The following is a 15,291-nucleotide window of genomic DNA, read 5'->3' on the forward strand; positions in this document are numbered from 1 at the left end:
TTTATAAGCCAATACTCAGGTGTGCACTACGTTGTAATAGTTTGGAGGTATTATGTACTGGGACAAGTGAATCAGAAATCATCTTGAAATAAAATTTTGGCCATTGGTTTTATTTTTACTTTTGCAGCGTCCTGAACTATAAAGCCTATTGATATTTTAGTCCCTCAATTCATATATAGCATTGAGGGTTTAAATATAGAGTTACCTCAGCAGGGATTCATTGGCCATTTTATTTCGATCTTTCAACATGAGGTTATCCAAACATGCCGTAAATGGCACGTTTAGATAACCTCGAGTTTAATAAATAAGCGATGTTTGTAAACCAGATTTTCATTTTATACAAACAACCATGTTCTCTACTGCAGGTTTATAAACGCATAAATTAAAGTGAAATCAGTATCCTTTAAACCGACCTTGTTAAATATTTTAGTGTTTGAAGATAGCATTTATATAGAATAAATGTTGTTTAAATTTTAGGATATTTTAAAATAATGATAGAAAAAATTTATTTCTTTTTCTTTGGATGTTTATATTTAATATTAATATTAAATATCAATATTGAAAGCAAACTAGCTAAATGTAACATCCTTAATAGTCATTTTTTTTGGTTGATGTAAGTTTGGAATTGCCAGCAAATGCAGAAGAAAGATAAATTATTATTTTCTAAATATTCTGGTGGAAAGAAAATATTTTCTTACGTTTCGGTCTATCAAAAAGTCCGGACGTAATACACTCAAACAGAAGAATGGAAAAAAAAAATAAAGAAAACTATCCCTGCATTGAATTTAGTTTTCTACAGTAGAACTATTTTTAAAATATGTCTGTCGCTTGATAATTCTGCATGCATTCTTCGTACCACAGTTGGCATCAAGGATGCATTTGAATGGAAAGATCTACGTCGGAATCCTGTCTGGGACTCGAATAATATTTATGAGCTTGTTACCTAAAGTTTTGGTTGGTCTGATTGGTATTACACTTTCTTGCTCTGGGTTTTAATTCAGAAACCAGCTAGGAGAATAAACGTAAGGAACACACACGGGCTCGTATACGAAACTCTGTATTTACATCTAAAAGTGCTGCTGACAGCATGCAAATTTGTACCTCGACTCTACTGGCATATATCTGTTACCATATATCGTTCTAGATCAAGGTTTTTCAAAGTTTGTTTTCCGTGGCCCGGTTATTTTAATACTTCATCTTCGTGACCCACTAAAATTTTTATGGCCAATAGGTAAAATAAAATAGATTTGAATGCTCATAGAGTTTTCATTTATTATTATTATAATAAAGAAGCATTTACTCTTACAAAAGTATAAAGAAATTAAACTAAAGCCAAGTAATTTATTAATGAGAAGTGTGATGTTGTTTGTTACTAGAAACTTCAGGTTTGGAGGAAAAGATGATAACTTTATTCTTAAATCCGGTTCGACTTCCAATCGGAAGTCGAACCAGATTTATTGTTTCGTCTCTATTAATTAAATTATTTATTCATTAGTCCCGATTAAACGCTATTTACTTGCATTTTAGAGTTTCGTCAAAAAAAGAAAACCCCAAAATGAAACACCTAGGTTTTGGAGAGTTTTTTTAGGCGACCCGACATTTAGCTTTCGTGATCGGGTGCCGAGTCGTGGCCTACCTTTTGGGAAACGCTGCGCTAGATGGATGATTTGGATCTACTGCCGAAACCACAAAGAATTAATATTAGCATCATAATGTGTCTGTGAATTGTCTGTCCAGTCAATTTGTATGTTTGTGAAATAAAAAAAAACTCGAGTTTTGAAGATAAAGATTCTTTTATCTCAAGATTACCTCCACAAGAGAGGTTTTTAACGAAAGAACATCTTCCATAAAGATGTTCTTTGGTTAGAAAGAAAAAAAAACTCGCTTGTGGAAATAGTAAAATACTGTACATAGCATTATACTTTGTTCTAAGTAAGTAATGGAGATTCCTAATTCGTATGACAGCATAATGTGTGCTGTGTCTTATTTCAAAGATGCCAGTTGTATCACAGAACTGCCACAACACTTTAAACGTCTTGTGGCAGTTATGTGATGTCTATTCTATTATTTCAGCAGACTGCGTCATTTCTGCAACCTCATTTTATACGGGGTGGCTCTTACATCCTAAATGAAATGATTTATACACAAGGATTATTAGCCAAAACTAATATTATGTTTTTTATGCAAAATAGCAACTCTGTTATGAAAGTTCATCTGAAAGGTCAAAGCGGGAAATGATCAAGAATAGTGTTAGCCAATTTTTATCAAAATGCATTCTTGTTTATTCCTTTGCAGTTCTTCTCCTAAGAAACGCACTTCTATTTTTAAACAACCTTTCCTTTTGTTTACTAGTAGGAAAATTCTATCGAATTTTGTTGTTGGAAATCTTTACAATCCGATTTCTGGAACTACTGCCATACTTACGTCGTTTAAAGACATCGAAATGAATTTAAAAGCATCATTAAAATATGTAGACGTTAGCACTGGAACCAATTCGTTAGCAATCATTAGATTCCGATGTTTGAAATATGTTAATAATAAAAAAAAAAGATTTTGAATTCATGATCGTATGCCTATAAATATGCAGTACAGGGTACTTTTGGAAAGATTGACCTGGTTTCGAATTCCGTTTCGGAGAGGAATCTTTATAACTGCTTTTCGCTGAAGGAGAGTTAGCCAGCCTCATACAATGGTAGGAGATTCTTCATACTCAATGAGAGTCAAGATTTTTGTTTCGAAATGGAGACAAATCGGCGGGTGAATACTGGTACTTAACAAACACAATATTATCACCTCCGTAGCCTTACTTGTAGCAAAAGTCCAATCACTGCAATCCAGTGCAAAGCTCTACGTCCATCAGTGATTTAACAAAACTTTAAATAGTTGCTATCAGAATGAAATATTTAAATCACATTGACATTAGCAAATATGACAAATGTGACATACAGCATTTACTCGAATAGTAATATCATTACTTCTGCAATTATCCATCCAGACTTGCAGCATTTAGTTCATTTAGCAGTTTCTGTAACTTGACTAGCTCTTGACGTTTAAACATGTTTCATATGTTCCTTTGTACTTTTTTACACATGCAACACCGACAAAATAGATAAAGGAATTCGTTGTACAAAATCCACTTACATTGGATTTGCTACAACAAGTCAAAATCTTCGGATTTTGACTGGTTGTAACAAAAATGCATATCTGATTGGCTAAAGGGAAGATAAGCCGTTAAGATTTATGGTATATGTAAAATGTACTTGAACCATAAACCACAAATTAATATATAAAACTAATTTTCTCCTTAAATTTCTGATTGTGTGTTTTCTTTAAACCATTGTCAGTGTACTACTAGAACATTCTAGAACATTAAGACTTCACATTTTAACAAAACATAGGATTTATATTATTGCCTCCACTTATAGTTAACTATACCATCACGAAAGAGGAGTTTAGTCAGCAAAACTGACGAAAATTATATCAAAATAAATTTTGGAATTTTTTCTTAAAAAAGTAAATACTTTTATATATAAGAAAAAATAAAGTTATATGAAACGTTTGATCTCTTAAAATTTTGTTAGAATTCCTGATATACGATAAAAAATATTATTTTTTGAAAACACTGTTTTTTTTAATGTGATTGTTATATTTATTAAAAAACGATTGTATAGTTAATTTTAAGTGGAGGGTGATAGTATCTTCAACTGGTTCTTTCAGCTAAATTAATTTAAATCAGAAATGTTTTTGTCGAGCATGACAGAATTATTTCTCAAATTCCAAAGCGACTCTTTTTAAGGAGATGTTTCTTCCAGCTTATTGAAGGGAATCGAACACATGGTCCGTTAATCTGCTAGATGCTTCATATTTCATTTTTTGTTCTGGTTTCTACTCCGTTTTAGTTTTTAATGACAGCTGTAAATATTCGCTTATTTGGATTAAATGTGGTAATTAAAGTAAGCATTTAAGTTTATATTATTTATATTATAAACGTCAAATAAATATCGCATTAAAACAATATCGTTTATTCTTCGAGCGCATTTCTCAACTTACCTTGTATAAATTCCTCATTGTCGTTAGAGTGTCGAATTTTAAGTAAAGACTGTTTAAGAGTCTCACAATATCGATCGGTAACACATTCTCGTTCCCACACATCGCAGTAAACCCAACAATGTCTGAGATCAGACATGTCACCATGGAAAAGCTTTCCGCTTCGACGGATTGATTTTGGCAGAGTCTGCGAGCAACCTGCGAAGGTAGAATGGAGCACACGAGATCATCAGTCCTTCTCTTGTCTTCTCTTAACTTGGAATCCAAATCCTTCAGGTGATTGGATGCTTCGTCAAGTTTTTCCACTAATTCGCGTTCTCCCCTGCGGAAATAGGAGAGAAAAATGAGGTCTCGCACTTTATCATGTAAAGGAAAATCACTCAAGTAAAGTTTCAAACTACGCATTTCTTCTAGACTACACACGCGGGGTGAGCACAAGAAGATGATTTTGTGCGACTCGGGAAGCGGCATCATTTGACCTTTAAGTCGTAAAGAGTAGGGTACGGAGTTAGGCTTCCGACACTCACTGCCGTGGCTGCCTTCGGACATGGAGCGAACGATTCCTTTCTTAGTGGTCACCACAAAAACCATGTTGCTACAGTCGATTATAGAATCAAAGTTCATCTTAATTACGGGACGGATTATGACGAACAGATCAGGAAAGCGAACCACGGAGTGTTTAACGAAATAGTCCTTGGTTAGCCTGAGGATGACCCTGCCGACTTGAGTTATTGTTAAACACCTGTCAAATACGATATGAAACGGAAATGCTCTACAGAATGTTTCTACGTCGATTGAGAGATCGTGAGGGGATGTGCTTAGACGCCTATTACTCCTAGGCGGGTTCAAACTTTGTGGTTCTGAATCCGGATCTGTCACTTTTGATTGGATTTTAAAAACGACATGGTATCTCTGCTCCTCTGAGATCTGAATTACTTCAACATTTACGTTGAGATTAAAAAATTCTTTAGCAACAGTCTCCACTATGCCTCTAACTATTGATTGAAGTCCCTTTCGATCACTGTAATAATGCAACAGAAGCGACCCGTCTTCATTTGTAGATACCCGAAAAGATGGTGCTTTCATTCCAGGATAAATGTAACTGAGATGATCGTGAAGACTGTCCAGATTAATTAGAAAATCGTAGAGGTTCGCACCAAGAACTCGAAGTATCCTGTCGAATCCGTTGTGTCGACAGTATGCTAAGAAGTGTTGGCCAAATTGCTCCAAACATTGATCTTCAGTGTGCTCTGAAAGAAGAAAAAGGAAACATCTTCAGTTCAATATAACTGCAAATAACACACACACACACACACACACACACACACACACACACACACACACACACACACACACACACACACACACACACACACACACACACACACACACACACACACACACACACACACATATTTCAAGTTCGCTATACAGAGATGGAAGAGAGTCGTCTTGCCACGTAGGTAACGATTATCATAATGTCTAGCAACAATTATAAGGTCATATTAATGGCTAGAGAATGTTCTTTATAAAGTGGTGTGTTAAACACCAAAACTAATTTAACTGGAACTGATTTCTTTAGTAGCTACCACTATTCTAATCATTCAAGAAAGTAGAATTTCTAAGTAAATCAGCAAATATTTTTCAAAGTACAGCGTTTAGAGTTTTCAAAAGTTTAAAAGTAGGTCATATACAGACACGCAATTTCTTTAAAAGTAATCTTTTGTTAGTGGTATAATTCTCTCTCTCTCTTAGAGAGAGAGAAAAAAAAAGATATTTAACAGAAAGCCAATAGACAGCCTTGAGAACACGCCAATTGTTAGGTTTAATGTAGAGAAGTCACTAAGAAAGAGGAGTTGACTATTTTTTTACGAAAAGTTACAGCAAATCGATCCAAAGTTTTATAAATGCACATAGAAATCCAAATTACATGATTCATCCGTTCATGTTTAGGTTAGTATAATTCACGATCTTATTACCATCGTAGTATAATGATTTAAGATACCAAATATATATATATATATATATATATTTTTTTTTTTTTTTAATGAAATTAATTAATTAATTTTTTTGATAAAACAACGCTTCATAGCAAAAACATTGGAAGGGGACACAGAATATTATGAATGCATGCATAAATTCAGCTGATCATTTTATTTAATCTCAAAACTACCAAAGCACTTTTATATCTTCCTGTTTTACCAACCAAGAAGTTGTTGATTGATCAGACAAATTTTCTTTCGCCATCCTAACATCAAAAGTACATCCATGAGTTCCCACTAGCGATTATCACAGATGGGTTTGGAAATGAAGTATTACCTAGAAGGAAATCCTTCACAAGGAAAATATTGCTTTACCCTTTTTATTTGTCTTCATCAAGCAACCCCAAAGTAAAAAAAAAAGATTAAAAATATCTTTTACATAGTGCTGCAATACTTAAAAATGATTATTTACAGCAGACTGATCGTTGACACATCTTTGGCGGTCAATGAATAAATAACCATTGAATGGTATATGAAGTTATTCTATCCATTGCAGCAATGACGCTAATGTACTGCAGGAGGGGACACGACCACCACCACCACTTAGTGAGTCGTATGTAATTTAATATATTCTCTGTCTTGCAGTTATTGGATGCCATATCGCAATACAGTGCACATTCTCTCTAAATGCCACCGCTCTCTTGTATATAAGATGATATATCCACGCTGTCATCTGAAGGAACACAATTCACTTGTGGATATTTAAGATCTTCAGCTAAATTCAATCCTTAAACACAAACCCATTTACAGGGTTAAACGGAAACTGCATACATTGCTCTATGAATTAAGACAGAGGAGAAGTGATAAGATAAGATAGAGAGGTAAAATTTAAATGAATGAATGAATCATTCTTTCTGTAATATTCATTGATATGATCCTTTGTGGACGATTTTCTCATAGTTCATATATTTTAAATAGCGAAATATTATTTTCAGACTGTGCAAACTTATGTATTTATTTTCATTAACTTGTACAATTGGCAGGGTGGTTAGCATACGTGCTCTCCGACCAACAGTCGCGGGTTCAAATCTCGGTGCGGTCTTGGGTGTTTGTAATTGTCCTACCTTGTATACGCTTATAATCTTTAATATGGCGCAGTTTAATGTTTGCTCTCTTTACAATATATTAAAAAAAAAACTTCCATGAAAACAAAAATGAAATGTGGCTTTCATTATAGCAACGGCCTGTCTCTTTCTTTTTTTTTTTTTTTTGAAGGCACAAAGTATTTGCATTGTTCTTGAATAGGCTTCATTTACAATGCAAAGGTCTTCTATACAGGTGGAAGACTCAGGGGGTGTTCAACAATCGTAGCTTAGCCGCCACACAGCTGAATGGTAAGATCTGAAACTTATATAAAATCTCTAAAGCCAGGGAGTTAATAAATTATCATATGTTTTTTTATATCTAAAATAAAATATATCATATTCTAAAAACGTTTTTACTTTTTCATACATATTTTCACAATAAAATAGTTTATTCTAAAATAATTGCAAATATTCAAAGTATATTATTGGAAAGGATATTGCAAGATTTAACTACAGTGAAATTCTTTATTTTTTTTAATTGGTGTTTTTTTCATATGAATTTCAAAAGTACAAAACAGTGATTTGTAGAGAATTCATAAAATAATAAAAAAGGAACTTAAAATGGCCCAAATATCTGAATTTCTCATTCTATTAGCGCTCGGTTGTTAATCAGCACTAACTTCCCAGGACCAGAATACTATGAAATCTCTACAACAATTAAGGCATCTTTGTATTCTTTACTTGTTTTATGTACCAGAAAACAAAATAGATATGTTCACTTATTATAGCTATTTGGTTTAGGTTTATTTTTTCCCTTTCATTCCTGTGTGTTCTCGTTAGTAGCAATGCAACAGAACATACAGGAATGAAAGGGAAAGAGCATTTTTGGATGAGAAAACAATCCGTGCAGTTCAAGAAACGAATTTTGTTTTCTCATACCACATTCACACACATACTTTAGTATCGTTTTGTAGAATTTCTTGAAGATAAATAGCCCAAAAAAATGAAGTGAGTTTAGCACCAAGAACTCATGTATTAAACTGATAAAAGAAGTATGAGGAAACGAGCGTACAGAAACTTTACGTAACACAGTAACATGACTTAAAGGATCGAAGGATTCTGAGGTGCCGATCGGCTGATTTTGATGATCACAAAAATCGTACCGAGTTACTCTTCTTTAAGGTCTGCTTTCATAATTATATCAACGAACTGACTTTTCTGTTGCTAGGATGCCTGCACAATTCGATAGATGAAAGAGCCTGCATTGAAATATTTAATGATTCTCTTGCATCATTCATTTGTGCCATCTACTGAATGTCACTATTTACTAACAGAAGCCTGCTCATCGTTGCGGGAACTTACTGGAATTGGATTCCTAAGCTTCGAACATAGAAATCAATACACAGATACAAGCACCAAAAGAAACAGACATGCGTTTCTTAAGTCACTAAACAAGTTAATTAATTAATCAATAAATAAAAATTAATATAATAAATTATTAATATATCTGAAACCCATTTTGAATTTCACGATTCCATGTTCCGGGCTGGTAGGCCGGTTCTTTATGAACCTCACTTTAATTATTCAAAATCATGAAATGACAATAAAATAATTACTATATAATCAGTCATGACATGCGCGTTATGCTAATTTCAGTAATGAATACTAACATGTACTGTTCTAATGGTCGACAACTGTTCTAAAGGCTTATCCGCTAATTTGTTACGTAACAAAAAACGTGCCATAAAAAGGTTTCCAATTTCGGCTTATCTTTTTATATATATATAGAATGGATATATATATAAACACGTTATAATTCCCCCGATTTACAATACGTTATAAAAATAAAATGAAATTAAATGCTATAATATTATAAGATTGAAGTATAATGTGTATTCTTTAAGAACTAAAATATAAATGAAGTATAACCTAATTTGTACTTTTGAAATAATGTTAATAGCTTAAAGTTTAATAATTTAATTAATTTAATTGAATGTATAATGATTCTAGTTCTAATTAAATAGATTAATAACTCTAATTTAAAACGTTTAATAATGTAATACTCTTAATTAATACATTTAAATCAATAATTCTAATTCAAATAATTTAATATTTTATCAGTTTTAAGATAAAATATCATATAAGATTTAAAACATGTAAAGTAAGCCAATGCATTTTAAAAAAAAACCTTAAATGACTATATGCTTTTATGAAGAATTTAAATTAACATGTATTACGTAACAATTAATAGTTTCGACCATAGCACTTGATACGCGCCTAATGAAGGAAAAAAGGAGACGGTTTCTGTCATTAACGCTTTTTTTTGTTGCAAAAGGCAGCTAACAACGAACAACCATTTCAAAGAAAAGTTCTTGATTGTGTCAATAATTCTATAATTCAACACGGCGACGTGAGGCACGTACAGCAATTTGTTGTTAATCTGAATTCAGTAGTTGTATTGTGGAACTTACGTTCCAAGGAATGGGATAAGTTTTGAAGTTTGATAATTTATTTATTAAACTTTGTTTTTATATTTTTGTCGTGAATAAAACAGCACCACGAATTTAAACATTGCGGTGGAGGCAGAAAAAAGGTTGTGTTTTTGTCTAACATTTTTTCGAGAAACAAACAAACAAAAAAAACAAAAGACTGAATGAATGATGAAAACAACTTACATTTATTAGAATACTTATAAAATTCTCATAACCGGCAGCGTATGAAAGATGAGCTAACATTTCGCATTAGGAAAATATGCAGCAGATGCTTACCAACTATTACGTGCTCCTGCATACCACACACAATGAAATGAAAATAATATAGATGATTTCATAAGTTTTTTTTTTTTGTTGTTGTTTCGTAGAAAACCCGGATCCCCCCCCCCGTCCTTCTCTCCCAAAAATGACTAAACTAATAGAAATATTACGCAAATCAGATAGAACTATACAGATTATGATGTGCTGCCTAATAATAACATAGATCAAATATATAAAAGCCAATTTAGCCGTCTTAAATTCCCTTAGGCTAACTCTTTAATTGCCGATAACACATTAGATATATTCTGTCTATTTCTAATTTATTTTTAACATATCTTGTAGAATGTTGCCTACGTAGAGAAATATTCAATTTCTACACATACGCAATAGCAATAATTTGTTGTTGTTGTGTCGGTGCACGTGCGAGTTTTAATTGCTACCTTTACAATTATTTTAAAATACGTATATTAAGTGTATTATTTTGTATCTTACTCACACTATTACTTTTTGGTTGACTTCACTATTTTATATCAAATTAAATAAATATCATTAAAGGAATCATATAGCAAACAACTATAGCAATTGCCAAGTTCTGGGAAAAGTCCTTCCTAAAGAAAACAATGATATGGTAGTAGTACAAGAAACACATATTGAACACCTTTCAAATGCTAGTGGAAGATGTATTATCTTCGGATATATAATGTTTGGCATTACATTCCGCGAAATGCATGGATATGCCACATAAATAAGAAGCACCATCACAGGGATATCATTCCTATCACAGGAACTATGATAAAACCCGTGGTATATCAACAAAGTGAATGTCTACAAACCTCTCCAGGTACATCTTGACTCTCAGTTTTATTTCTATAAGACCATCCCTAAAGACCATATGATGACCTGCAATATATGCTGTTCATCATACACAGTGGAAATATAAGAATAGTGTCGAAAATTGAAAATTCCTGGTACATTGGCCAGATATTAATAATCTTCAGCTTGTCTTCGATGTCATACAAATAGGCACTTTCACTCTGAACAGTAGAATACTGATAACATCCCTTATTGATGCTTTGTGACCGCTGCCAGAGAATTGATGCTAGTTTCTATAACCCGACAAGTACTCCTTAGCTTTTTCAAAACAAAACGACGAAGAGTCATCCTCTAGGTAGACCTAGTGTCCCACTAACGGGAGATGGGATTTCCACATGGCAAATTGGAACATATTTAGTAGGAAATTATATGAAATCGTACGGTTCATTAAGCCTGAGCAGAATAACTATAAAACATTTGTGAGAGTGGTCCTCTCTGCAGTCCGACCTTGTATTCCAAGAGGATACCCAAAGGAATATATTCCTTGTTGGAACACGGATACACGGAGACCTTACAGAGAATTTCAAAGTAACCACTCACAACTTATCGCTGGCGAAACGAAAAGCCTGAACGCGGCAAGAAGAGAAAGATGGCAGTGAACCGTACAGGACATGGTCTTCAGACACCCTAGCCGTAAAGCTTGGAACTTATACGAAAACTATGACGTGCCTTCAACTCAGAATATGAAGACAAGCCAAATGCACCTTAATCAAATAACATACCCATATAATTAATCTCTTCAGAACACTTGCAGTCAAGAAGCATAGTTGAAATATTAAAACAGAACTGCATCGAGCAATGCATGAAGTCACCATTGAGTCAATATTCTTATCCTTTCACCCCTCCAAAATTGATAAAGCAGTTCAAGGAGTGGAAAAGTCCTGATTCTGACAGCATGTTTTCGGAGTTTAATATACATGCTGGGCAAGTAGCATCACTGTTTCTATTCAAGCATACTTGTCAGTAGTAAACAAACAAATGCCTTTAAACATTCTACGATAACAGCCTTATTGAAACCTGGCAAAAGTGAGGAAAAGCCTGAAAATTACCACCCGATAGCATTGCATACTGTCTTCTATAATATCTTAGAAAGACTCATTGATAACTCTGTAAGCGAAATCTTAAATATCTAGGGATCACACTGAGCAGGACTCTGACATTCTATCTGTATCTCATAGCGCTTGCTGCTAAACTGGAATGTCGCAATAACATAATCCAGAATCTTGCAGATACATCGTGGGGAGCCCCGACAGAGGTGCTCCGGACTGCAACTATCGATACCCAACTCCACACCAGTATTAGAATTGTGACAGGAACAATGAAACTTACCCCACTACGCTTACCCCACCAGCACACCTACTCAGAATCAATTCCTTCAAAGAGGATATACAGAAATCATGAACAATCCCCAACTCCTGATCCACACTGATCTGGAAGTGACAGACTCAAATCTCGACATCTTGAAAATTGCAGAACAGCTGATCGACGAGGGATTTAATATTTCCAGTGCTAGGAAAGAAGAGTGGAAGAATATGTCAGCCCTGTCTGACAAAGAAATTATAAAGGATCCAAATAGCTTCCATTTGGTTTTGATCTCGATCTTCGCACCTGGCGAACACTTAACCTTTATTGAACCGAACAAGGCTAGAGTGCAGCATGCTTGCACACCTGGGGCATCAATTTAACTCCAGCTTGCAACTGTGGAGCATCAGTTTAAACAGTGACTCACATTATGTATGAATGCAGCTGAAGAGCCTTCCCTGGAAGCTTGGTGAGCATATCAACATAAGTAGCTGAGTGGCTCATGAATTTTGACATGAATATATGGTACAAATGATTTACATTGTGTAATAGTTTACTCTTTTATTTTATATATTCTGTTATGTTCTTTAAGATTGTTTCTAATTTTAATTAAACCTACTCTGTGCTCATATGACAAATGAATAAATAAATAAAGGAATCATAATAAAATCTACCCGGACCGTTCAGCAATATCCTCTTAAATTCTAACAGCTACAAAAGTTAATCAATAATAATACAAGAAACCAAATCGTATGAATCAGTGTGCATTAGCACTAGCTAACATTTAATCCTGTTAATCTTTTAATAGTTTTTAACATTGCTAAAGAGTGAAACGTTTATATAACTTTTCACTCTTTAGCAATCACTTCTTCACTTCGCTTTTATTTTCTCACTTACTAGTCCATTTGATGTGTACTTGAAGCAAATCAATCCAATATTATAAATTTAATGCATATGTTTATCCTCCTAGAAACTTTCTTTAAATCAGAAAGATCTTTACGATCTTTCTTTTCTATTAGCCAGCTTATATTCTTTTCCAGCGAATTCTTGAGTTTTCGAGTTTTGGAGGAGTAAGTTTTTTTCCACCTCAGAAACCTTGGTATTTATACAGTAACTAATAAAACCGAGCCATTTCCAACTATTTCAACAATAATATTAGCTAAGGTTAAGAACATGAGATAACAGCAGTTGACTGGACAGTATTTCTTGTATTCATAATTCTGCAAATCTGTAGAAATTTACTCAGATGTTGGCAATTAGATGCTAGCTATCTACTGATATCGACAAAAAAAGTGCTGAAAACATTCGCTTGTAAAATATTTCCCTTGTAATATTATTAAGTAATATCACTGCCTTAAAAATGACTAGAAGATATTGCATTTTATTCGAAAAAAATTTAAAAAACTATGAATTACATGCTTGAATCAACAATTAATATATAATATGTTGTTTAACTTATTAAAAGTAAGGCTATATTTTCCAATTAAATTGTTAAAATCGATGTTTAATGGTCCATTGAATATGGACCTTGTGTTTGACTGTGTGCACTTTCTTTCACCCTCTCTCCATATATTATTTTCCTCTCTGGCTAAAACATCCAATTTCAGTTTTAGAGCAGAGATATGGTTTCTGATGTTACGCTACGCAGAGCGAAACCGAAAGCATCAATAATGGATTTCTAGTGCAGACTCTGAATGGGAAATCAAGTAATTTGCTACAGTCCGCTAGCGCTCGTTACACAATGCTGAATGCAAAATTATCGATTCATGGTTTGAAATGTTGGAACTAGAAATGTGTACTGTGATCCTTTCAGCAAATGTTTACTTATTCTAGTTAACGTGGACCATAGTGTACTTTGAACATTTGAAAGCCATCTAATTATAAATACAGTAGGTACAGATGTGCAGAACTTTTACTCTCATTATATTACCATATAATGAGCAAACATTTCGACAGCATAAGGAAAATATGTACCAGATGCTTGCCAACTGTTACGCGCTCCTGCATACCACACACAAACTATGAAAGTAGGTTTCAGATTTTCTTATACTTTGCTTTCTCTTCTTAATCAAAGAAATATTACATTACGTAAGGGATGGACCACAAAAAGATATCTTCTGTTGTATCAAGAAAACACCCAAGAAAACAACTGAGAATTATTTGTTCCGTTACTACATGCACTATACACGAAACTTAAATACGATATACAGTATAGAGTTAACAGAAACTCCAGACTAGACATATGTAATTCATGCCTACATTAAGCTAAATTCTCTTAGAGACATCTTCAAGGTCTAATGCTACGATGCATTCTTATGTACATCTGTTGGGTGTAGTGGAACAGCTACATTAAATATTGACAACTTTCACAAACCATTTTCCGACTAACAGAAAGTAAACAAGTGAATTCATAAAATCAATAAAAGCCAACAGGTCATCAGAAATGGAAAATGTACCATACCGTTGAATGTGCCCTCGATTATCCAGCACACCATTTAGGAATAATTGAAAATTTAAAATACCTTGTTTGCTAACGAAAAAATTAAATTAGATATTTTTATGATGATACAACCGTCGTATTAAAATGAAAAACTATCCAACGCACTTCTCAGAATATACTCTTTCCTATTGATAATTTCCTCTCTCTCTCTCTCTCTCTCTCTCTCTTTTTGTGTGATATTGATATATAATATGAAGCACGTCCAATATAAAGAAATTGAAATTTCGATGCACATTCCTTTACATTATTTGGCAGCCAAATTGATGTGACGCACTAAAATAACTATGAGTAAGATATTTTCTTTCAGATATTTTTTTCCCGATATTACCACCATTTTTGTTTTCAATATTACTATCAGTCCATGTACCATTCGTGACCACATTGGTCATGCTATAATGAAGATCCAGTTAGCCTGATAGGCGATCTCTTCTGTTGACATGGAGAGGCTGATCATTCAAGTATATCCACCTTATTTTCTTCAAACCATATCTGAAAAGTAGCACATCCATCTGATTGAATCAAGGTTTAAATCCTACCGGGAGTAAAGATGTTTGTTAATGTCATTAAGTACGTATTATTAACGTAGTCAGTGTGAGCCCTCCACTTTGCCAATTGAAGAACTGAAATGACTTGTAAACATTTTTGTTTGGTCTCCTAGAAGTTTGGGGATTATCTAATCTTAGCATAAAATGTACTAACACTGCTGTTCGATACGCTAACAGCCTTTCGTGACTGTGATTCCCATAAAA

At 33.6% G+C, this 15,291-nt stretch overlaps 1 protein-coding gene across 2 annotated transcripts in view; it reads right to left on the reverse strand.

Annotated features, from left to right (window-relative positions):
* The window catches only part of LOC150104166 (guanylate cyclase soluble subunit beta-1-like), a 195,476-nt gene that overhangs the window by 61,058 nt on the left and 119,127 nt on the right, over nucleotides 1-15,291 (reverse strand). For both annotated transcript variants that reach the window (XM_090396787.1, XM_090396788.1), the window contains one exon: nucleotides 4,051-5,297. In XM_090396787.1, coding sequence (XP_090252913.1) covers nucleotides 4,051-5,297 — 1,247 coding nt within the window. The remainder of the gene's footprint in view (nucleotides 1-4,050; nucleotides 5,298-15,291) is intronic.

This window comes from Typopeltis vanoorti, chromosome 8 (assembly GCF_054136105.1).
Source record: "Typopeltis vanoorti isolate ZY-2024b chromosome 8, IOZ_Tvanoo_1.0, whole genome shotgun sequence".
Classification (NCBI taxonomy): Eukaryota; Metazoa; Arthropoda; class Arachnida; order Uropygi; family Thelyphonidae; genus Typopeltis; species Typopeltis vanoorti.